The following is a 23,853-nucleotide window of genomic DNA, read 5'->3' as shown; positions in this document are numbered from 1 at the left end:
GAAGGGGATGTAAAGGAATAGTAAATGTGGGAGAGACTATGGCGTTAGAATCTAGTACATGACTTGGAGATATATTTATTATTGGATTTATTATTGGATTTCAGCACTAGCTGAAATTATAACAATGATTGTTACTGTTTACTGTGCTTTCTAATGATCAATACAAGGAAAATATTCTTCTTCCCATTTGATAAATGAGGAAACCGAGATTCAGAGAAATTGTATTTTGTTCATGATGAACACAAGTATAAAAACAGATGGAGAAGGTGATTTTAACTTTGGACATGGTTAATTTAAGAGAGAAACATCTCATTAGATATTTTAAATAGTAATTTGGAGAAGCAGATTTGGAACTTGGGACAGAGGATAGAGGTAAACAGATAGCTTTGGAAAATACTGTGCACTAAGGTGATAATTAAAATACTCGAGAATTGCTGGTTCAGTGTTATGGAGTCATCCTGGCAGTAGAGGCAATCAGTTGTTCATCCATCCGTCGCTCCCTGCTACCCTTTTTGGAGGATAGGTCCTGACTTCCTGGGAAGCATTAATTTTGTTCAGAGGAGATTGCAAAATATAGATAAGTGAGGTGGCATTATCATTAGGTTTTCTTGGCCCCATCCTACTCCGTCACCCTGTTGTCATAATGATCTGCCGCAGCACAGTTCTAAGGAAGGAGGCTAGGCACACACCGAGGGAGGTGCTTCAGAGCCTCCAGTAAGTGATTTGAAACCCCCTTCCCTCATTCCGAGCCCTTTCCAAATACAGTTTTTAGAATCATTGCCTAGACCAAGATGAAAAGAAAATGAGGATTATTGATTTTAGTTTTATTTGTACTTAGATATGATTTTTGTTATTTAACTAATTAGGAAAAATATAAGGAATTTGTTATTGCCTTCACTATTATAAAGAAGAGATTACAGACGATAAGAAAATCACTCACTTTACAGAATGGTGTTTTTTGAAAGGACACATCAGTAGTTGTACTCTGGCCTTTACTTTTCTGAGATCTCTTTCCCACAGGCCCATCCCAGTACCTCTGTTTCATTCTGCGTCTTACTTTCAAATTCCCCACACTTGGTGAAACATTTTTTATTCAGTTTTTGACACAGGCTCCATTCTTGCCTCCTCTATACCATTGGTTTTGCTCTAGACCCAAGATTTTTGAAACCACAGGAATTAGTTGAAGTTATTTCTTTCTCACTAGGCAGTAGGGCACTACTGCCACAGGCATTAGTCTACCCAGGAAGATCTCACAATTCTTCCCTTTCAATTTTCTATCTTAGTGAATCATGTGATAGGACTGGGAGTAGTTAGTGGAGAGGCAGATTGTATTGGGTATCTGTGAAAAATGTGTGACAAGCATCATCTGGAATATTTGCTTGGAACTATGGGGATATTCCAACTCCTGGATCCTTTCTGATGTACTCTGAGGATGAGCCACACTTCCTTTGGGAGATACCCTTACCAAATTGAGCATGCCATATACTTCACATGTGTTAGGGGTAGGGTTGCAAAGACTGATCTAGGAAATGTCATTCAGTTTGAAGAAAAATGAAGAAGTGAATGGGGAAAGAATTAAATGGACAGAGCAGTTTAATTTGTACAGGCTTTTCTTTTTGGTGTCATGCCTGGTATGTCTACATGAAAATGAAGAACATTATCACTTTTACAAATGCCATCAATCTTTAACAAGCAGAAATTTGCTTTGCAGGAGAAGTGGTACAGCTATACAGAATTGTGGTTATTGTTACGTTGTATTGTTTACTGTAAACCTGGTTCAATATTGGTAAATATAGTGCAGCAGAAACTGAACTGTTATGAGCTATCTGGGCATCAGTCCAAGATATCATTAAAAATACTGCCTCAGACTAATTTGGGTTTATGAATAATATTTTAGCAGCTATATTGAAATTGAGCCACATGGTGTAGCTTAAAAATTCTGAATCTACAAGATAATAAGAATAATATAAATATATATTGAACATTCAATATTCTATATTTGAGTAATAAATTTATATGTAATTTTGATTTAACCTTTAAACTGTAAGCACCCACAAGCTTAATATGATGTTATCTTTAATGTTTACATGCTATTATGGTTTGTTGTGAATTTGAGTGCCTTATAAACTAAAATATAAATTGGTCATATAGTTAAACCAAAGAATAAGGAGAGGTTGCTAAGCAAATTTTAAAATGGATATTCAACACAAATTTTGGCATTTGGTTCTACAAATAATTAGGGTTTACATTAACATACACCAGAAGATAGAAGGATATAAAGTATCTGGAAAAGTCCAATAACTTAATTCATTTATTTTAAAAATAAGATTGGAGATTATGTTTAGTTATAAACAGTATTAAAGGAAATGAAGTTTTAGTAAAATGATTTAAGAGAAAAGTCATATTTAGATATTCATTTCCAAAAGAAGATATTTTGTCCTTTTCTTCTTGTACTATTTTAATTAGTTCATGGTCCTTATGAACATAAATATAATATTTATAGGAAGGGCATATTTTCTCTCATTATTAGGAAATAAGATATTTTTTGCTATGGTAATATGTGCATTATTTAAAGGATGAATTTTAAGTATTCCTCTTCTTAATAAATGTTTTATTTCTTTTCTAGGTTAGCACTCTATGTATATGAATATCTGCTCCATGTAGGAGCTCAGAAATCAGCCCAAACGTTTTTATCAGAGGTATGGTTTATGTATTTTCTTAATTGCATTTTGATATCTTGTATAAATTAATAAAATATACCATAACTCTTACTTGAAAATATTATTATGTTTTGTATAATGAATGTTCAGTTATCAGTTGCATAATATAGACTGTAGATTATATAAGCATTTTTTTTTTGTGTGTGTATGGTACTGGGGGTGGAACCCGGGGGCTTTCCACCTCTGGGCTACACCCCCAGCACTATTTTGTAATTTATTTGGAAACAGGGTCTCACTAAGTTGCACAGAACCTCACTAAGTAGCTGAGGCTGGCTTCAAACCTGTGCGATCCTCCTGTCTCGGCCTCCCAAGCACTGGGATTACAGACGTGCACCACCACTCCCAGCTACATAAGCATTTTTTGTATCAGAAAATGCCATTTCTTTGCCACTCTCATCTAGTCAACATACCAGCCATTTGTCTCCTGTTGAAGTAGAAAGTAATCTTAGCGTGGCAACAATAATCAAGAAAGCATATTTTCCTTAAAAAATACCTTACTATACTGCTGGTGATAGCAGTTTTATTTTGGCATTATTCACAATTTTGGAAAATGTGGCTTTTATTTTTATTTAGTTTATTGATTGTTTCATTAAAATTTTGATAATCTTACTTCAAGTTTTCTTTTTCTTCACTTTTTCAAACTTAATTTGAACTTTCTCACAGTATTATTTTTTTCTCCAATCTGTATTATAATGATAGGAATGATGAGGATATTAAGTTCTATTATATGGTAGGCACATAGTATGCCAAGGTGCATTACATTCGTTATCTTTAATTCTTTTAAGAAATCTACATGGCCGGGAGTGGTGGCGCACGCTTGTAATCCCCGCGCTTGGGAGGCAGAGACAGGAGAATCGCGCAGGTTCGAAGCCAGCCGCGCGCTGGCTTAGGAGACCCTGTTTCCAAAATGAAAATGTAAAAATAGGTCTGGGGAGTGTAGCCCCGAGGTAGAAGGGCTTCCAGGAACCCCAGTACCACCAAAAAAAAAAAAAAAAAGAAAGAAATCTACATGGCATACATGGCAGGTCATGTTATTGCTGTTTTACTGATTGGACCAATGGGGCTTAGAGAGTTTACATAACTCATGATTATACAGCTTAGTGAGTTATAGAATTAGAATTCAAGCCTAGATTGTTTTAATTCCAAACCCATTTAATTCCAAAGCCCTGATTTTTTCCTTTATATCTGTGCTGTCCAATATGGTAGCCATTATCCATGTATGGATTTAGAGCTCTATTGTCCTTCAACATTCAATACCTGTAAAGCAGAATTCTAAGAAATCTTTTAAATTTTATGTCAATTTTTATTACTTTGGATGCATTAGAAGCTATGTTTTTTTCTAGTTATATTATTTTAGTATATAATATATAAAGATAATTCTTTTTCATTCCTAAAATTTTGCATGGTATTCATGCCTCAGATGAGGGATGAGGTTTAGTGTTTTTACCAAATAAAATTACAAATTATAAGATGAGTGCAGTGGCACATGCCTATAATTCTAGCTGCTTGGGAGGCTGAGGGAGGAAGATTTCAAGTTTGAGGCCAGCCTGGGCAACTTAGTAAAACCTCTGTCTTAAAAATAAAAAAAGGGCTGGGAATGTAGCTTAGTAAAAATAAAAAAAGGGCTGGGAATGTAGCTTAGTGGTGGAGTACCCCTGGATCCAATCCCCTGTACCAACCCTCCTCTACCCAACAGAATTAGAATGTTGCAAAGATTATAGATTTTCTCCCTTCTTAAAAATTTTAATTGTTTATACTGTATTAGTAGTTCTTAGCCCACAAGTTAGCCAAAAACAAAGCTTAAAAACATATAATAGAAGCCGGGATTACACACTTGTAATCCCAGCATTTGGGAGCCTGAGACAGGAGGATTATGGTTCACAGACAGCCTCAGCTACTTAGTGAGGCCCTTTGCAACTCAGTGAGACCCTGTTTTAAAATGAAGAATAAAACATGGGGCTGGAGTTGTAGCTCAGAGGTAGAATGCCCATGCTTTCCATCCCCAGTACAACAAAAAAAAAAAAAAAAAAAAAAAAAAAAAAGAAAAAAAGAATTTAGGAGGTTGTTAGTTATATCTCAAGAAGAAATGTGGAGTGTCCAGGGAATTTCAAAAAATGAGAAAATGGGAGACGTTTCAAGGAGCCAATAATGGGAGGCTGAGACAGGAGGATCGTGGTTCGCAGACAGCCTCAGCTACTTAGTGAGGCCCTTTGCAACTCAGTGAGACCCTGCTTCAAAATAAAAAATAAAAAATAGGGGAGGGGGTGTAGCTTAGATGTAAAGTGCCTCTGAGTTCTATCCCCAGTACTGGAAAAAAAAAAAAAAAAGGGAGGGTTTCTACATTGGCATTGATGAAGGAATAGCATTGATATACATGGGATCAGGCCTCATCTACCTAGAAGTTTTAGCTATGGTGTTCATTTATATATATATATATTTTGGTGGTACAGGGGTTCCTGGAAACCCTTCTACCTCCGGGCTACACTCCCAGACCTATTTTATATTTTTATTTGGAAACAGGGTCTCTTAAGCCAGCAAGGCTGGCTTCAAACCTGCAGGATCGATCCTCCTGTCTCCGCCTCCCAAGCGCGGGGATTACAAGTGTGTGCCACCACACCCGGCTCATTTCGATATTTTAAAACCCAGGTGCTACTGAAATTAGGTACCTCATTGCCAGAGGTTTGACTAAGTAATATCATGTACTGTAAAAAGCATACTTAATAAGCAACAGGGGACCTTAACTATGTTAAAAAAAATCTAATGGATTTCTTCTTTAGATTTGATAAGGAATGCTAAGTTACTGAACACCATAGACTCCAAAATTCTATTCTGTCATCTATCTGAGAAGTGTAAATAATAGTTACTATTTCTTAACCATTTTTTTGAGCTTGAGTTTGGAGGCAATATTGTATAGTATGCAAGAGTAAAAAGTAAAAAGCTTTGGGTCAGACTTCCTGGGTTTGAATTATATTCCACATCTTACTTGGTTTTCTTAATTACAGAAAGAAGATAATTGTAATATTTAAGAGCTGTGCAGAGTTTTAAATGAATTAGTGGACATAAATTATGTTGAATAGTGCCTGGCATGTAATAAATGCATAAAAGTGTCTTTTTAAATTGGTGATCATCATTTTTCTATCTTGTACAGTTTATTTTTTAGAGCATAGGTATAAATACATAGTCTTATCTGTACATGTGTGTACCACATGTCTGTGTCTTGGATGGCCCACAATCCTCCGACCTTTTGTTACCATCTCTATCAAAATGGCTTCAGCCCTCGTCCCTAATATTGTAGGTTTTCAAGTCTTCTCCAGTATCTCTACACTTTATTGGGATTGCTAGAGTTCTATTATTGTAATTTATTTCTCCTGTTGAGTATTACAGGCCCATACTGCTTCTCCCTCTTAAGGCTAATTTCTTTTCTGTGCCAGACGTTTTCTTCAAAACCCTATTAACTCATTGCTCTTGTATATAAAAAGTTCTTACAAAAGGTAAGAGTAGGTAACTGAAAAAAATTAAGCATTAAATGGTATGATGTGAAGTTTTTTTTATGTTGCCATAAAGAATTTTCCATTATCTGTTTTTCTGTGGGTACCATTTTTCTCCCATATTATTGGCTCCTTGAAACGTCTTCCATTTTCTTATTTTTTGAAATTCCCTGGACACTCCACATTTCTTCTTGAGATATAACTAGCAACCTCCTAAATTCTTTTTTTTTTTTTTTGGTGGTAAGCATGGGCATTCTACCTCTGAGCTACAACCCCAGCCCCATGTTTTATTCTTCATTTGAAAACAGGGTCTCACTGAGTTGCAAAGGGCCTCACTAAGTAGCTGAGGCTATCTGCGAACTACGATCCTCCTGTCTCAGCCTCCCAAATGCTGGAATTACAAGCATATACCACCATATCCGGCTCCTAAATTTCTGTTTTGTAGAATATGTTTTCCTCTATGCAGTCTTTCCTATTATACCATTTCCTATTGGGCTTCTGTTTTTTCTGGGTCAAAGAATAAAAAGAAAAACCAAAAATAGAATTAGAAAAGATCTATTAAGGATTTTCCCCAGTGAGAGATACTTTCATTTAACCTATTCTTTCTTCCTTCTAAAGCAAACACCATCCAATAAAACTTTCAGTGATTATGGGAAAAGATATTTAGTCTATGTTGTCTAGAAAGGTCACTACTAGTAACATGTGACTCTTGAGTGCTTGAAATGTGGTTTGTGCAACCAAGGAACATTCATTTAACTTCATTTTAAATTGTGGGAGCCACATTTGAATACTGGGTACCATGCTAAGTAGCACAGTTTTCGATTATTTAAGAGTACAGTCAGAATTTTCTTCCTTTAACTTGTATTGGTTTTAGATTTTGAAATGAGATGTAAAAATTTTACTTCTGTTTTATTTTTCTTTACATTTGACTTAGTGTAGAAATGCAACTGTACATGAAATATTTTAGAAAACTTGTGGAAACTGTAGGTTATATCTAAATTAGAAGTCTCGGGAATTTTGTCAGAGAACAAACTTGTATATAGTTATCCAGGGTGACTTTTTTTAACAAAAATTTTTTTATTCTTTTTATGGTATTAATTTTTTTGAGTATTGGTTTAAATTTTAAAAATCATGAAGGAATTTAGGAATTTTCTGTAGAGTTTGGATCCATGAGCTTCAAACTTGCAGCAGTGCTATTGGAGATACTGTTGAAATGGGTCCTATACTGACGAGGTCAGAACTTCTAGGAAGGCGTTGCTTCCACTCAGAATCACCCAGCCCCAGTGTGTGCAGCAGCCAGCAACTGCTTCACTTTTGGAGCCGGAGGCAGGCAGTTTCTCTTCTTCCTCCTGCCTTTTGATCTACTACTCTTTCCTGATGGCAGAACTTAACAGGAAGCCAGCTGGAAAGGAGGCTAGGATCTGTAATCCAGAATCCCGGCTTCAGGTATAGAATAGTGTATAGAAAGGTAGATGCACAGCTGAGAGGTAATAGGTAAATTATCACCAACAGTGGACCTTACCAGAAGCAAATAAGGATGAATCATTAAGTGTGTGTGTGTGTGTGTGTGTGTGTGTGTAACTGTATATGGTTGTGTATGTGCATATCATGTTTTTCTTTGCACAAATGTTTATTGTACACATTGTTATGTGTTTTGGTATTTTTATTTTAGTAATGTGTGTTATATTGATTTATGATATCATAATTCTCTTTTTACAGTTATAAAGTATTTCATTCCAGAAAATGCATCATGATACTTTTCACGAGGCTCCCTACTGTTGGATATTTAAATTATTTCCTGTCTTTTGAAAAAAAATTTTTTTTGCACATCTGGGGATGGCACCCAGGGGCATTCAACCTCCAAGCTACACTCTTGCCCTATTTTTTATTCTTTATTTTGAAACAGGGTCTCACTAAATTGTGGAGGGCCTCACTAAGTAGCCAAGGCTGTCTGTGAACCATGGTCCACTAGTCTCAGCCTCCTGAATACTGGGATTACAATCGTGCGCCATCATGCCCAGCTTCTTTTGAAATTTTAAACAATGCTTTAATGAAAATTGTTTTATATATACCAAAATATACATATACAAAATATTGCATACCTGGCCATATTTAGGATAAATTCCTAAAATTGCTGTATTAGAAAGTATATAACTGCCGGGTGTGGTGGCGCACGCTTGTAATCCCCGTGCTTGGGAGGCTGAGATAGGAGGATCGCACGGGTTCGAAGCCAGCCTCAGCTACTTAGTGAAGCTCTCAGCAACTTAGTGAGACCCTGTTTCCAAATAAAATATTAAAAAAAAATTCTGGGAGTATAGCCTGGAGGTAGAAAGCCTCTGGGTTCCATCCCCAGTACCACACACACAAAAAAAGTATATAATTGATAATTATACCATAAGACATATTTTATCCCACCTATATATCTTTTGTTCATAATTCTATGTTTAAAGTAAAAATACTGAAAATACTAAATCATATGATAGAGACAGTATAACCCAGATAAAGTTCTTGAATTCAGATCATGGTAGAATAGGTCTCAAAATTTTATGAAAATTACAAAGGAATATAACCTGTAGCTGGTCAAATGTTAGAAGAGACGTGGATATTTATTTATTTATTTATTTATTTATTTATTTATTTATTTATACTGAACTGGGGATTGAGCCCAGGGGCATTCTACCTCTGAGCTACATCCCCAGTTCTATTTTTCATTCTTTATTTTGAATCAGGGTCTCACTAAATTACAGAGGGCCTCACTAAGTAGCTGAGGCTGGCTGCGAACCTGGATCTTCCTGTTTTAGCCTTTCAAGCACTGGGATTACAAACGTGTGTTACCATGCCTGGCTGAGAGGTGGATATTTAAATAGGAAAAAGCAGCCGGGCATGGTGGCGCACGCTTGTAATTCCAGCTTTTGGGAGGCTGAGACGGGAGGATTGCACAGGTTCAAAGCCAGCCTCAGCTACTTAGTGAGGTTCTCAGCAACTTACTGAGACCCTGTTTCCAAATACAGTATAAAATAGGTCTGGGAGTATAGCCCGGAGATAGATAAGGCCGTGGGTTCCACCCCCAGTACCACAATAAATAAATAAATAAATAAATAAATAAATAAATAAATAAGAAAAAGCTTTGGGGCTAGAAAAATACACATGGGGACTGGGGTGGAAGAAAGATTAATTGAATAAAGGGAAAGAACTTGTTGGTACAGATGCTACCAAAAAACTAAACAAGTTTGAAGCTCATGAAACTTGGCACAACAGAAAATACTTTGTCAAAAATAGCATAAAAATGGTTTCTAAAGGGAAAATTGACATTCAGAGGTATTTTCTGATCCTTCCTCAACATTACTGATCATTAATGCATATTAATTAAAATAACCACATAGATGAATATAATTTTAAAATGAAAGTCTTCTGCTGGGCTTAGTGCCATCCTGCCAGTCACAATACTTGTGAGGCTGAGACAGGAAGGTCATAGATTTGAGGTCAGCCTCTGCAACCTAGCTAGAATCTCAGCAACTTCTAAGACCCTGTGTCAAAGTAAAGAAATAAAGTAAAAGGAGTTGGGAGTGCATCTCAGAAGTATAAGTCTCTTGATTCAATCCCAAGAAAGTAAAGAAAAGAAGGAAAAAATAAAAGAAAAAGAAATGAGAAAGAGGGAGGGAAGGAAAGAAGGAAAAAGGAAGAAAGGAATGAAAAAGAAAAAAGTTTTCTGTTATTATTTTCTAGAAAATAGCTGTAAATTCACTGTGATTTCTTTATACATATATGCATACTTCAACCTTTGAACTTGAAAACCCAATAGCACAAGACTGTCTTTCCATGTAGATATTTCTCATTCTTTTTAAAGATTGCATACTATACTAAGCATATAAATATAAAAACATGCATTTAATATTGATTAATGTTTTCCATTTTTTTCCTAACAGTGCTGCAGTGAATATGGTTTGCTTTTCTGTGGGTCAGGGTTATATTTGCCTTTTTTGGAGCACCATTTCATACTTTCTATAAACAAGTAAATCTAGAATAGTGATTCATTTGGAAGCAGCAATATCATTCACTGTGGAAACATATTTCTATGTAGAACCATCACTGCTTTAGAAATACTTAAAGTATAGCTTTAAGTGTTGTTCATTCAATAACTATAAAAGGATGGTTTCTGTAGTCAATAAGATGGACCAAAGTTCTACCTGCTTCTGGCACAGATTTCTAATTTAAAGAGAGAAAGATGAGCTCTATTCACTATATAGTAAAAGATGTTGTAAGGCAGAAAGCAGTGCTGTATGTGAAGCATTTTGATTTTCTTTATGGAATAATACGATGTAATATTTAAAAAATACACATGGATTGCCTTCAGGTTTTCTTTCATAAAAGGTCATGTCAAATATGAGCCGTGGCCGTGGATGTTGACTGGCATGAGGGAGAGTGCTTATTGACTGATGCAGTGCATTGGGACTTGTTAGACTGTGAATCTGTTTTTACCTCCAGCACACTCTGGCATGGTGACTTAGTTATATCACTTAACTCCTCTGTAAGTCATCTCATAGTCTTCCTCTTTTAATTAAGAAACGAAATTAGAAATATCTGCTTTATTACATGGACTTATTATATAAAATCAAGATGAACTGACATGTAATGCAGGACTGCTACATTGAAAAACTTGCAGTTCATATGACCAGGCTGATTTTAGTGATTAGGAATATTAATGTGTCTAAGGCACATTTGAGAGATCTTATTCTTATGCCTTTTCAGTGAGACATCAGCTAGTGGAAAAATAGTAAGAAAAAGATTTAGAGAGTGAGAAAAAGGTGTTTTTTTTTTTTAAAACCAAATTATAGCCTTAGCAGGGCATCACAGTTCTACTTCCCATGGCTCATTAAGTGTTATTCTTTATTTTATATGAACCAAGATGACACAATATTGATCAATTAAAATGATCAGGTAAAAAAGGTGACATACAAATAATTTGCTATTTGTACAGGAAATTAATACAAAAATAAATGGGAATAATATTGTTTTGTAGTATGTGTGGTGAAAATATTAGGAAAGTATTTAATATCTCTTTTATTCATTTTAGATAAGATGGGAAAAAAACATCACACTGGGGGAACCACCAGGATTCTTACATTCTTGGTGGTGGTAAGTATCTTTTATTCTATTTTTACTACACGGATGATAATGCTTTCTAGAAGCCCTGTACTATACCTGTTTATAATTTCATGCTTTTTTGATTTTCATTTTCTAAAATTATCTGAAAGGTAACACGTAAAAAAAACAAATTCCCAAACCAGCATTAGTGTTGACTAAAAAACAAGATGGAACTAAAATCAATATATGGGATCTTCAACTGTAAGTATGATTATTGTATTAATTTGCTAGGGCTACTATAATGAAATACCATTGAATGAGTGGCTTAAACAGTGGAAAACTTACTTTCTTATAACTCAGGAGGCCAGAAGTCCAAGATCAAGGTATCAAAATAGCCAGGTATGGTGGTGCACTTTTTTCCAGGGCCTGTGAGTCTAAGATAGGGCGATCACAGGTTCAAGGTCAGTCTTAGCAACTTAGCAAGGCCCTCAGCAACTTAAGGAGACCCTATTTTAAAATAAAAAAGGGCCAGGGCTGGGTGTAGCTCAGTTTGGAGGTCAAATTCCCTTGGGTTCATAACCAGTAACAAAGAACAAAACCAAAAGTACCAAAATGGCTGGTTTCTGAGGAGGGCTGTCTTCGTGGCTCTAGATAGCCATGTTCTAACTTTGTCTTTATATGGTAGAGGGAAAGAGAAAACACAATTTGTGTCTCTTTATGAAGGCGTAGAATACCATAATAAGGGTCCTACCTTGATGAACACATTGAAATATAATTATGTCCCAAAGGCTCCCCCTCAATACCATCACTTGGGGAGTTAGAACTTCAACATAGGAATTTGGAGAAGGGATACAATTCTGTCTATACCAAATTTCCTTCTCATTTTTGCAGTGGAAAATGAGGATGGTACTTTATTTTGTCTTTCTGTTTAATAACTATCTATAAGATGACTTTCTGTAAAATGGACTAACAAGTTGCCATAATGCTAGACCACTGTATAGGTAATCACAAACTTTGGCATGCCACTCCAGGTTCTTTTTTGAAGCCTCACTTCTCTTCTTGGGAGGATTGGGAATGGGAGATATTGGCTTGATTGGCATTCTCTATAATAAGTTAATCCTATTCCAAAATAGCAGCTACCCATCAAACAAAAACACTTCCAAGAACAAGATGGAAATAAGTCGGAGATAAGTAGAGGCTTGCAGTACGTTTATCTTTATTTTCTCAAGATGGGAAATTATATTCGTGAAAAACAATTTCCTGATATAGTGTTCTGAACTATTCAAATGGATACTTTTTCACCTTAAAGAAGTACTTTCATAACTTCATACTTCTTTGTATTTCTGCCATATGGGAGGTAGAACCTTTTTAAGTTTTATTTACTCATGAGGCTTTGAGCAAATTTCTCTTTGAAAATGTATACTGTCAACAAATACTTATTGATTGCCTTGTATGTACCAGGTGTTATATTAGATACTGCAGACTCACCAGTGAATAAAACAGATATACATTCCTATCCTCTTACTCATGACAAGCTATTGTGGGGGGAAATAGCTCAATAAGCAGTAAGAAAGAAGTATTTTATGGGGAATATGCAGAATGCTATGTAGGCATATATCAAATACATTTCACTTGTAGGAGCTTCTATCTAAACCATGCTACTTCCCTGTCAGTAAGGAAAGAAGTGGGTCTTATACAGAACGCTTGAATCATTAACATTTAAGAGATGGTGAGGAAGAGGAGGCTACAAAGAAGACAAAAACCCATCTAAAGATGTAGGAGTACAACCAGGAAAATAAAGCATCCAAGAAACCAAGAACAAGGAAGGATTTTGAGAAGAAAAACTATTAGTAGAGTCAACTGTGGCTAAAAGGTAGAGTGATAGGAATAAACATATTCTTTTAGGATATAGTGCAAAGGCCATTGGTGACAATTAATGAACCAGGAAGACATTGTTCCAGATTGAAATATGAGTGAGATGTTGGAAAATGGGAAATGGTGGATGTAGTCAGTTCATTCAAAGGTTCATCAGGTCTTTCTCTCTTCTTGTGAATGACATGATTTTGTTCTTCTTTATTGCTGAGTAGAATTCCATTCTGTGTATTTCCCATAATTTTGCAACCCATCCATCTGTTGATGGAGCTCTAGGGGGAATTTTTAAAAGTTTAGATGGAGAGACAGAGCAAGTTTAATGTTTTTAAGGAGGAAGGTGGTGGGGAGGCTGAAGATACAGAAAGAAGGGCATAATAAATGGAATCCCCAACAAGGCCAGAGAGAATGGGCATCCAAAGCACAAGTATTGGGAAGTGAAAGAAAGAGGAGAAAACCCATCTCTGCCACCCATGGAAAGAGGAGGTAGAGTGGCATTTCTAGATTTGATGACAAGAAATTCAGTTCTTAGTCTGATGGCTTTTGTTTCCTCTAAAAAGTTGGATCTGAGGACTTCCACTGAGGGCACGGAGAGATGTAGTGGTGGTGGTAGTGAATTGTTAGGAGTGGAGAATAGTCTTTAAAACATTTCAAATAATTTTATATGGACCCATAAACATAACTAACTGGGAACAAATACAAAAATTGCCAGACAGTGTTTAAGGCCTAGTTAATAGAGGCTCATATAAACTCACTGTGGCACCAGTATTTCTTAGCATGTGATTTTCTGTAGTAGCAATTGGTAGAGCAGATATTCACAAAGTGGGCTTTTCTTTCTTTTTTCTTTTTCTTTTTTTTTTTTTGCATTTATTCTGTTAGAAGTCACTTCTCAGCATCAGTGTGTGTGTGTGTGTGTGTGTGTGTGTGTGTGTGTGTGTGTGTGTGAGAGAGAGAGAGAGAGAGAGAGAGAGAGAGAGAGAGAATGAGAATATTGGATTCAGGGGCTATATCCCCCAGCCCTATTTTATCTTTTATTTTAAAACAGGGTCTTATTAAGTTACTGAGGGACTTCCTAAGTCACCAAGGGTGGCCTTGAACTTGGGATGCTCCTGACTCAGCCTCTCAAGTACTGAGATTACAGGTGTAATCACTACATCCAGCTCAGCGTCTTCTTTAAAAGAAGAAAACAAAAAATATCTTGTAGTGCCATGCATATGGTTTACTTGGTACATTATTAATGACATCATTTTTTTAAAATCTCCTAAACCATGCCTTGCTAGAAGTCTTGTGGTGAATGGAACCGCACTTGGTCAGTTGTGGTTGTGGGTTTCCCTTGTTTATCTCACATACATATGGCAGGAACAGGTGCAGTCCTTTAGTTGAGAGTTGTTCCTGTATTTGGAACAACGGTTCATTACAGTTAAACGCCATAGTGTGTTGTTTTTCTGGAGTTTAAGACTGATTTCATATATAATATTATAAAAGTTAAAGCTTAATTTTATATAGTATGTATTTATGATATCTGGATCTAGATATAGGCTATGAGTTTTTAACTATTTCCTGAATGTCATTGAGTCTCCTTACCTGTTGATAGCTTTTATACTTTGTATGTTTCCAATTAGGTCTACAAAAGTGGCATAAAAAAACTCTCTCCTTTTTTTGTCATTAGAGATTAGACCTAGGGAATTCTATCTATGATCTATACCCTCAGCCCTTTTTAAAATTTTTATTTTGAAACAGAGTCTCACTAAATTGCTGAGGCTGACCTAGAACTTGCAATCCTCCTGTCTCAGCCTCCTGACTACTGGTATTACAGGATGCACCACAATGCCTGACTATAAAAAATTGTTTTTGACATCTGTCTCTTTTGGGTCAGTGGGTTAACAGAGTGAAAATTTTAAATTTTCCATTATGGCATTACTTTTATTTCTTGCATAAATAATATTTATTATTTATTTCTTGTCTTTTTATCCATAACTCTTTAGAATTATCTTTTACTATCTTTCTTATGAACTTAACCTATTCCCATACTATAGGTGGCAGATAATAAATTACTGTATATATATTTTTTGCACCGGCAAGACTTTAGCTTTTTTGTTCTCAGCTGTCAGAAGTCAAAGCTATTAATTTTGCCATTTCTTTTCATTTTTCTATGGCTCTTAGGTTAAGGAAAGCTCTTTCTGTATAGCTTAGATCTTCCAAGTATCATAATTTGTATTTAGCTAGGTAAATTCTAAATAAGTATCATATACATATTTTCAGATTATACTTCTTCAACTTAAAGCTAGCACATGTAAAATATACAAGAACAGTGTTTTTAATGCTTTTAGTTTTTCCTCCTAAAATTACTAGCATATTCTTTGAGTTGACTAATTCATCACTCTAAACCATGATTCTTGACAATTTTGATGTGATGGGTCGTCTGAGAACTGATGAAAGCTATGGATCTCCCTCTTCTAAAAAAAATGCCGAGGAGCTTTCCTGATCATTGCATATAGTGAAGCCATCACTGTAGACTTTCAATCCAGCAGATGCCTGACCTTTTTGTCCATATCTGTTTAGAAAATTGAGCTTCATATCTGTGCTCTGGCTTCTATCTTTTTCTAATGCTAGAGACAAAATCAGGGGCCAAATTATGAAGTCATGGAAAGCATCAGGGATTTTGGACAATTGCCTGAAGAATTAAACAAGATATGTAATATGGTTAGACTTGTGCTTTTAGATACTCACTTAGCACCAACATAGAGATGGATTAAAGAGGGAGAAGAGAGAAAGAGACCAGTTTACAAGGAACTTGTAATTGTTCAGTTGAAAGATGATGATAAAGGTCCCAGATAGCATGTACATCTCCTCTCACTTCAACCTCTTTTTTTTTTTACTCATTTTTCATCTCAATATATACACATGTTCAAATATTTTTCCTTCTTTTGTATACCATGGATTTAATCTAGGGTCTCGTGTATGCTAGGGAAGTGCTCTACCACTATACAACTCTAGACCTTTTATATATTCTTTTATTTGAAGACAAAGGTGAACAGGAACTTTTTAATTTTAGACTGGGATGATGGGATGGACAGTAATGCTGGTGATCTAGTGAAAGAGCAACAGGCTTTGGAGAAAAAAAAATCATATTGAACTCTAAACAGGCTACAGTTTGAGACATTCAGATAATGATGCCCTATACAAAGCCAAAAAGCTGGGTCTATAGCTATAAGATGGCTACATAATATTTGGGGGCTGATGAGCACAGACTGTATAGTAGGTAAAGAGTTCATAGATGAAATTGCCTGTTAGAATAAAGAAGAGCAGGGCTTGGGGCTATAACTCTGGGAAAAATTAATATCTATGTTTATAGATAGATATAGAGGAGCCTAAAGGAAAATTAAGTGAAAAGAACATAATCAGGAGAGGATAGTATATGGAACCAGGAATGCATTTGCAGAAGAAAGCATCAAACAGTTAAATTCAAATTCCTCAGTAAGTAAAAACAAATAAGTAAAAACAAAAACCTCTAGGTTTTTTTGAATTAGGAAATAGGTGAACTTTGATTATCTTGGAGAGAATAGTTTCAGAGGAGTAGTGAATGTGAAATTCTGAAGATCATTATAATTAATTTCTTTAGCTTGAGCATTACTGAGAGTAGCTAAAGTGTGTGATGGGATGTGTAGTTGTTTCAGGATCAGCACAGAACAGGGTCTAATAGTTTTGCTTTTGAAATAAAATAGATTAGAGAAGCCAGGCATCATAGCACATACCCATAATCCCAGCTACCTTGGAGCCCGAGAGAGGAAGATTGCAGGTGCATGACCAATCTGGGCAACTCAGACTCTTTGTCTCCAAATAAAAAATATATAAAAAGGTCTAGAGTTGTATAGTGGTAGAGCACTTACCTAGCATACACGAGATCCTAGATTAAATCCATGGTATACAAAAGAAGGAGAAAATAATTGAGCATGTGTAGAGATTGAGATGAAAAATGAGTAAAAAAAAGAGGTTGAAGTGGGAGGAGATGTACATGTATAAATAAGCAGAATAAAATATAAAACAAATCAGAATATAAGGCCTTCGAGAGGAAGGGGGAATTTCTGCTTTTAGTATGGGGTAAAGGAAAGTAGATGACTTTGTTTTCTGGATCAATACCCCTTGTTTGTGAGGTAATTTCCCTAATAACTTCTTTCCCAGTTTGAACCATGCCCATTGCTGTAGAGTTTCTCATGTATCAGTTTATTTCCTTTTCAGAGCTCACTTTCTATTTGTATTTTAAACATTCACAGCTCTTCTATTAGTTTTCAATATAAAAATATAAAGAAACTTATTTCCTCTAAGTTAATATCCTTTTCCATTTGTGGAATTAAAAAATAAAGACATTTAAACACTTTCCATTTGAATTTTTAAAAAATAATTTTATGGCCAGGTGTAGTGGCGCACACTTGTGGATCCTAGCATTCGGGAGGCAGAGACCAGAGGATCATGGTTCATGGACAGCCTCAGCTATTAGCAAGGTCCTTTGCAACTCATTGAGACCCTGTTTAAAAAATAAAAGAATAAAAAAAAAATAGGGCTAGGGGTGTAGCTCAGAGGTGGAAGAGAAAGCAAAGAACAGAGATGGATAGACTGTAAAGAAAAAGCAAACTTTATTCTGGGATAGGATGAAAGGAATATGGAGTAGAGTTTGGAAGAAAACATTAAAAAATCAATGGAATCTTCTATTAAATATGAAGAGGTAGAGAGGAAACTGAGTCAACCTTTAGTGAGTTAATAAGAAAATGTTTTTTCCTAATTGTACTAGCTATATGAGATTTCTAGAATATTTTTAATACTTTTAAACTTTTTTTAAAAGTATCTACACATATCCTATAAATAGATAACATGTTGTTTCCTCCCTTTTTTCATAAAGAAATTGAGGAACAACAATGTTTTTCAAGGTAAAATTTAGAGGTAGAATTGAAGTTTCCTGAATTGTAATAAGAACTCATCCCAGTAACAGATGCTATTTCTTAATCACAGAGCTGATTTCAGTGACCCACTATTATTAATAAGATTTTAGTAACATTTCTTTTTTGAGGGTCATGCGTGGCAGATTCCAGGTAGTGTATATAAGAAGGGACCCAGAAAAGTCTCCTTTTCCGATTTCTGTCTATATTGAAGTATCCATAGATATTGGCAGCTGCATAAAAGGTAAGGGAGTGGTTGCTGTAGAATACTCAGGAAATGAGAGTATGAGGGTCAAAGGCACTGGATAACAGGGCTTGCTGTCTTAACTGGGACAAGTACCTGCCATATTCTTATAATAGCTGATGCTGCTCAGATTGCTAGAATTGTACAAACTTTCCAACAGTGAGAATAAAGAACCCTGGAATATGAACACTTTATATCATACTCACATTAAAAACCAAATAATGTAATTATTTAAAAATTTAAGCCTGATATGTTGGCACATGCCTGTAATCCCAGCTACTCAGGAGGCCAAGGCAGGAGGATCGCAAGTTCAAGTCCAGTTTGGGCAGCTTTATGAGACCCTGTTTTGAAATAAAGTTGAAAAGAGGCTGAGAATATAGCTCAGTGGTAGAGTACCCTGGGTTCAATCCCCAGAATTGGAGGGGGGAAAAAAATTGTCAAGCCTAGCTTTGCCACTAACTGTGGCCTGAGGTAAATTATCTTCCCCACCCCCACTACAACTGAGGTAAATTATTTAACTTCTCTAATTCTTGGTATTCGTGTGTGTGTGTGTGTGTGTGTGTGTGTGTTATTTTTCAGGAAATCCTAGATCTGGCTCATGGCATAGAGGTTATATAATTATGTTAGCACCCCATTTTCAGAAGATAAAGACTTCTTTGACAACCATTTTGCTTTCTGTGTTCCTCTGAGATACAAGCAGCTAGTTTAGTCACATCTAAACTTTGATTCACATCTTCAAGAATTAAAGGGAAAACAGTATGGATAAGAATCATCAACTTGAAAATGTTAAGTTTTCCCTTGATGTTAATAATGATATGAGACTAGAGAGTTTAATGAAAAATCTGAATTTTACAAATAAAGAAGACAGAGACTAAACATAGAAGAAAAACTTACAAAGTAAGTGCCATAAGCACTTGTCCATAATATCTGTGAGATTTTCATGATCTGTGAAAAGTGACTTCTGGATTTAAGTGCTTTAGGCAATTGATGGGTTTTCACGTCAACTCACTGTTAGATTGCATGTCTCCTTTTCTCTTGGGCAGTATATGAGGTAGCATATTATATAGATTAGGAATTTAAGGTCTACTGGAAACATTACTAGAAGGAAAAATAGTTTTTTTAATTCATAAAGGATTCATAGGTTTTAACCTCCTTATTTTCTAAGTTACTGTAAGACTATAAAACTTAAGTGATTTACTACCATCCTATAAAGCCATGGTTGGATCAATTCCAGAAAGAAGACTAAAATCATGTACTTTGGTGTTACTGCAGGGTTTTGTTGTTGTTGTTGTTGCTGTTATTGTTATTGCTATTAGTTCTCAAATATTGTTGTTGTTACTAGTTCTCAAATATTAGGATGATATTGTAACAGTCCCAATACTGTTTTACTGGGCAGAACATGATTGAACTTTCTAGAAAAGATAGATTTTTTTTTTTTTTTTGGTGGTACTGGGGTTCCTGGAAGCCCTTCTACCTCCGGGCTACACTCCCAGACCTATTTTTTACATTTTCATTTTGGAAACAGGGTCTCCCTAAACCAGCGCACGCGGCTGGCTTCGAACCTGCGCGATCCTCCTGTCTCTGCCTCCCAAGCGAGGGGATTACAAGCGTGCGCCACCATGCCCGGCTTAGAAAAGATAGATTTTGAAATATCTTTCTCATCTGTAATTTTTAGATGTAAGAGCATACAGATGCTTATACAATAGAGGAGGCATGTATTAAAACATGAATATCCTAGCACTAAAAATAAGTTTGTATTGATTGATTGATTGATTGATTGATTGTGGTACGAGGTATGAAACCCAGGGGGCATTTTACCTCCGAGCTATACCCCCAACCCTAGTTTTTATTCTTTATTTTAAACAAGGTCTCACTAAGTTGTAGAGGGCCTCATTAAGTAGCCAAAGTTGAGAACCTGCAATCCTCCTTTCTCAGCCTCCCAAGTACTGAGATTACAAGTGTGAGCCACCACGCCCAGCTAGTTTGTTCTTATTTAAGTTTTTTTCTTTTTTTTTTTTGGTGGTACTGGGGTTCCTGGAAACCCTTCTACCTCTGGGCTACACTCTCAGACCCATTTTTAGACTTTTTAAATTTAGAAACAGGGTCTCTTAAGCCAGCATGGCTGGCTTCAAACCTGCGCGATCCTCCTGTCTCTGCCTCCCAAGTGCAGGGATTACAAGCATGCACTACCATACCCGTCTTGTTCTTATTTAATTTTAAAATTTTATTCTTTAATTTTCATAACATATTTTATATTATATATTTAATTATGAAACTCTTATAAGTAGTTTTTTAAATTGAATATTTGCCTTATTTTTAAGTGTTCTTTAACTTATTATACCTTTTTTGTAGCCTTCTGAGCAATATGATAGAATAGAGGTTATAAATGCACAGAAAAGAATATACACTCAGGCACTCTAGCATGGGACCTAGAACAAGACCTGCCATAGGTAAATGTTTTTAAAGAACATATTTCTTTACCTATATTTAAAATACTATATATCAGTAATATAGAATTCTCAGAAATAACACATAATTTATTCTTTGTAGTTTAGTAACTTGTCTTATTTTCTATAAGTTTGATCTTGTAAACTTTGATTTTCCATTAAATGTATAAAAGCAAACTTAAAAATAGAAGGACAATAATAACAGCCTAGGATGAATAAATAATTATATGTGTATAAATAATATTTTCTAATATTTACTTAGTACTTTTAGGACATAACTAATAAAAACAAATTATTTTCCCATGAGTTCATTGTATAAGTCAACCTTTTCACAGTTACATATTAGAATAATTTCCAGGAGAGTTCTTATAGTACTTGCTAGGAAATTAAGGAAACTATGGAACAAGAAGAGATATTAAGCTGTTTGTCTTAATATTAGATGTAATGTTCTATTATTAAAGCAGTTATACTTTAAAGACTACATTAAAAAGTTGTGGCTTGGCAGTTTCTTAGGAACTTGAAAACAAGTAATTACAATATATTCTAACTCATAATATACCTGACCCAGGTAGAAAACTTTTAGCTGTGTCCTTGAAAATCAGTGGGTCTTATACTCTATCCCAGTAGGGATATAGGAAGGCCAAATACAACTTTAACTTTCATACTCCAAAAATATTGAAATTTATTTAAATTATTTTTGTCTTTATTATCTTTGTATTTCTTGCTTATTATAGAAACTTAATTAGAAGGGAAGTGGTAGATTTTTTCCATTTAATAGGAAAGGAAATGATAAATAAGGTATTAAAGGAAACTACAGCAGTATTCTGGCATTCATGATTTTCATCTCTGAGGGTAATCTTACCAAATTGTGAACTTATCTTGGGTTGTAAAGCCTACAGAATATTTTCTCTTAGGTAAGGAGAAATAAATCCTTACTAAATGAGTCTTTGGAGGTAAAAATAACTTCAGACCCAATTTAACAAATGTTTTTATATTGTTATTTGTGCCTTATCACAGTAACCTGCAAAATACATATGATTTTAAGCTTTTTCCAAGGTAATTATATAATTGATGAAATGATCAACAATATACTTATTATATATCATATACTATGTTTATCTTATATAATTTAATCTCACTTTTATTGTATCATGGAGAGAGTTCTATTTTTGATCAGTTAAACAAGTTTGAGGCTGTCATAATTGGTGATCTGCAGAACTGGCTTTTTCCTTAGATATGTCCTATTCTAATACCTGTTTTTTTTTTCTTTTTGAGCACTTATATTAGCCTATTTTTTTTCTATAGAGTTGGAAATGTGGAATAAAAATAATTTTATTGATTATAATTTGCCTTTATTCATAACCAGTACTTTTAGACTACTTGTATAATCCTTGCTCATGCTCATTGTTTATTTGAAATGTGAGAGGATAACCAGAAACTTCTATTTTGTAAAAAAAAATAAATTTTTAAAGGAGAATAAGAAGAAATTAGAATTGATTATTTTATTTTCAAAATTACTAACCTATTTTTTTAATTGCAGGAAAAACAATTGGATATTTTAAGAAAATACATTTGTTTGACCAATGTAATTTAATCATCAGGGAATTGGTATTTGAGTTGGAGAACAAAATTATCTTGAAAAAATTAATGAACTGCTTTATTTCTTAGTGATTAATTTAGCATATTATTTACTGTTCCTTTTCTTCATGGGGAAGTTTGGGACAGTTTTATAGTTATAAGTTATATAGAGTAAATAGCCAATTATAAGAATAAAAGTTTTAAATTATTATTTTTTTGCAAGGCTCTGTGTTCAATCCCCAGCACCACAAAATATGATCTTAAACTTGTTTTATCCTTCTAGAAAAATGTTATTTATCTTTTATTTTTTGAAAATATGTTTTTATTGGTGCATTGTTATTATACATCATAGTGAGGTTCAACATGATACAAACGTACATACATGCAGCACCTCATGTGACTCCCTCTGGATCCACCCACTTCCTTCTCCCTCCCTCTACATGTTAGTGAGATTGTAGTGAAACCTTTATATGTCCATATATGGACATGGCAGTATTTGAACTGCTTTTTGTTTTTAATCAAGCCTCCTTTTTCCCTGTCCACCTTCCTCCTCCAATCTCCTTCCAGTGTTCTACTGATATCCTTATTTATCTGAAGTCCCTTTGTTTCTTACTTTTTTCTCTAGCATGTCTGAAACATAGCTTGGTGGTACTTCACTATGGTATAAAGAGCCTTGCAAGAATTTAAATCTTACAAAGAAAGACTTGTATTGAAGAAGCATAATTCTGTATAAAGAATATGACTTTGCCGGGCGTGGTGGCTCACACTTGTAATCCCCGTGCTTGGGAGGCTGAGACAGGAGGATTGCACAGGTTTGAAGCCAGCCTCAGCTGGTTTAAGATACCCTGTTTCCAAATAAAAAATAAAATAGGTCTAGGAGTGTAGCCTGGAGGTAGAAGGCCCCTGGGTTCCATCCCCAGTACAACAAAAAAAAAAAAAAAAAAAAAAAAGAATATGACTTATACTTTTAAAATTGTGATTTCTCATATTGTGTCATGATTTTTTTTTAATGTTACCATAATTACTTTTTTTAGTGTATTTTGGGATCTCTACTGTGCTGCTCCAGAGAGAAGGGAAACATGTGAACACTCAAGTGAAGCAAAAGCCTTCCATGATTATGTAAGTGAGCATAAACTCTCTCAAAGTTATATTGTCAACTTTGTTTTTACCCACTGCTCTCAAAAATCACCCATTATCTTATTTCGATACTGAAGAAATTATTTTTTTTTCTTGAAAAACAGATGCATAATTTAAAAGTGAAATATAAACAGTATTTGAGGCCTATTGAAGTTTAGGATTGAGAGTACTGAACTGCAAGCTATTAAAGATATTTCTTGCTATTAGGAATGTATATTTTGTGAAAATTTAAATTTATTAAAATACAACTGAGTTTCTTTATTCTCCAGCGAGATTCAACATAATATTTCTGTGATAATTCCTCTTTCACATGTAATGTTGGAAATATATATATATATATATATATAATCT

At 34.8% G+C, this 23,853-nt stretch overlaps 1 protein-coding gene across 23 annotated transcripts in view; it reads left to right on the top strand.

The window, feature by feature from the left end:
* The window catches only part of SSBP2 (single stranded DNA binding protein 2), a gene marked incomplete at both ends in the record, with an annotated part of 297,446 nt that overhangs the window by 85,493 nt on the left and 188,100 nt on the right, over window positions 1–23,853 (top strand). For 21 of the 23 annotated variants that reach the window (XM_080717337.1, XM_080717334.1, XM_080717330.1 and 18 more), the window contains 3 exons: window positions 2,627–2,699; window positions 11,283–11,344; window positions 23,400–23,484. In XM_080717337.1, the coding sequence (XP_080573463.1) occupies window positions 2,627–2,699; window positions 11,283–11,344; window positions 23,400–23,484 (220 nt within the window). The remainder of the gene's footprint in view (window positions 1–2,626; window positions 2,700–11,282; window positions 11,345–23,399; window positions 23,485–23,853) is intronic. The other 2 variants (XM_080717342.1, XM_080717335.1) reach the window with 1 other exon arrangement.

This window comes from Muscardinus avellanarius, assembly GCF_963383645.1.
Source record: "Muscardinus avellanarius genome assembly, chromosome: 1".
NCBI lineage: Eukaryota > Metazoa > Chordata > Mammalia > Rodentia > Gliridae > Muscardinus > Muscardinus avellanarius.
This window is presented reverse-complemented; position numbering and strand designations above follow the sequence as displayed.